The 2,202-nt window shown below is 46.3% G+C and overlaps 1 protein-coding gene across 1 annotated transcript in view; it reads left to right on the top strand.

Annotated features, from left to right (window-relative positions):
• Ivl (involucrin) overlaps window positions 1-994 on the top strand; it is a 14,474-nt gene extending 13,480 nt beyond the window's left edge. The window contains exon 3 of the mRNA XM_021158152.1: window positions 1-994. Within this exon, the coding sequence (XP_021013811.1) occupies window positions 1-534 (534 nt within the window). The 3' untranslated portion in view covers window positions 535-994.
• The last annotated feature ends 1,208 nt before the right edge of the window (window positions 995-2,202 follow it).

Raw genomic sequence — 2,202 nt, 5'->3', positions numbered from 1 at the left:
CTGCAACTGGGAAAGCAGCAGCAGCAGGAGTCACCTGAGCCAGAACTGCAACTGGGAAAGCAGCAGCAGCAGGAGCCACCTGAGCCAGAACTGCACCTGGGAAAGCAGCAGCAGTCACATGAGCCAGATATGTCAGGGGATCAGAAAGAGAAGCAGAAACTTCATAAGCCAGAACTGTACCTGAGAAAGCAGCAGCACCAGGAGTCACCTGACCCAGAGTTGCACCTGGGAAAACAGCAGCACCAGGAGTGTCAGGAACCAGAACTGCAATTGGAAGAGAAGCAGCATCAGAAGCCACCTGAGCCAGAACTGCACCTGGGAAAGCAGCAGCAGCAGCAACAGATAGAGCATGAAGGTTATCAAGGATCAAAAAGCCTGGGTCAGTCACTTAAGCAAGAGAAAGCTTCAAGGGAACAGCAGCCGGATTACTCACATCTAGAACAGGAGAAGAAACTCTCAGACCAGCCACTGGATCAAGAACTAGTAAAGAAGGGTAAACAACTGGAAAGGAAGAAGCACGAATTGGAGAACTAGACACAGCAGGAGAAGGAGATAAAGCAATTAGTACCAAGCACTGACTAAGCCAGTCCAACCAGTGAAAGGAGACGTGCTCACTACAGAGAAGCAGCAGCAGAACCATGAAGTGCAGTGAAGCCAAAACTAAAGCAACCACACCAGTGTCCCAGAGACTCTCCAACCATCCCATATAAGGGAAGAGAGCCATCCACACTTCCTTAAGGTCCTCAGCTGGCCTACTCATCCATGAATCTACCTGGCCCTGACCATCCTCTTGTCTATGACAGGCTGGATACAGGATGCTATATGGTCCATTATCTACCCACAGAAGCTCAATCCCAACCTTAAATATCACAGCCTCTTCCTGAGGCACGGGGTGGGGGAAAAGGGGAGGCCTGTCAGGAGTTAGCAACTCTGATGTCACTCCTAATGTTGTGGCAGAATTGTGAATAGGCGCAATGTCTAATAAATCCTAAAAACCCTGTGATCCTGTACTTTTCTTTTCTGTTTCTTATCATATCATATTCAACAGCCTTTTTTTTTTTTTTTTTTTTTTTTTTTTTTTTTGGTTTTTTGAGACAGGGTTTCTCTGTATAGCACTGGCTGTCCTGGAACTCACTTTGTAGACCAGGTTGGCCTCAGACTCAAAAACAAGCTTGGTGCACAACAGTCATGACTAGAGGCTTTAACAATGATGGTTTACTGACCTTCATTCAATACCATTGTGCACTATTCAGTCTCCAATCTTAATCCACAGCAAAGCACAGCTCTGTTTCTCATCTCAGTTCAACTCTTCACGAGAGAAGAATTAGAAATATGCCTAGTATGTTTGGAGGCTCCATTTATGAGTTCTGATAAATCTCTCTAGACTCTTTTTCTAAGAGTTCTTTTTAAGTTTTCCATCTATCTCTCTCTCTCTCTCTCTCTCTCTCTATCTCTATCTCTCTCTCTCTCTCTCTCTCTCTCTCTCTATCTATCTATCTATCTATCTATCTATCTATCTATCTATCTATCTATCTATTTGTTCATTTTACATCCTGATCGGTGTTTCCTCCTGCTCCCCCAATCCCCACAGGGTTTCTTCCCACCCTCCCCTTCTCTGAGAGGAGTGGAATATCCCTGTGTATCTATTCACCCTGGCTCATCACGTCTCTGCAAGGTTAGGTGCATCCTTTACCACTGAGGCAGGCAAGGCACCCCAGGTGAGGAACAGATTCCACAGACAGGCAAGAGTTTTAGGAACAGCCTCTGCTTCAGTTGTGAGGGGACCCACATGGATACTGAGCTGTATATCTGCTACCTATGTGCCAGAGGCCTCTGTCCAGCCCGTGTATGCTCTGTGCCTGGTGTCAGTCTCTAAAATTAATTGTAGTATATACTGCAAAACCACTTCTTTAAAAAAATAATTTTTTTACACTCCATATTTTATTTCCCCTGCCGTCCGTCCACCCTCAGACTGTTCCACATCCTGTACCTCCTCCCCCTACCCCCTTCTTCACCTGGATGTCCCCAACAACCACCCACATGACCTCTAAACCTCCTGGGACCTCCAGTTTCTTGAGAGTTAGGTGCATTATCTCTGAATGAACACAGAACCGGCAGTCCTCTACTGTATGTGTGTTGGGGGTCTCATATCAGCTGGTGTTTGCTGCCTGTTTGGTGGTCCAGTGTTGGAGAGATCTTGGG

Source organism: Mus caroli, chromosome 3 (assembly GCF_900094665.2).
Source record: "Mus caroli chromosome 3, CAROLI_EIJ_v1.1, whole genome shotgun sequence".
Classification (NCBI taxonomy): domain Eukaryota; kingdom Metazoa; phylum Chordata; class Mammalia; order Rodentia; family Muridae; genus Mus; species Mus caroli.
Note: the sequence above shows the minus strand (reverse complement) of the source record. Positions and strands in the feature narration are given on the sequence as shown.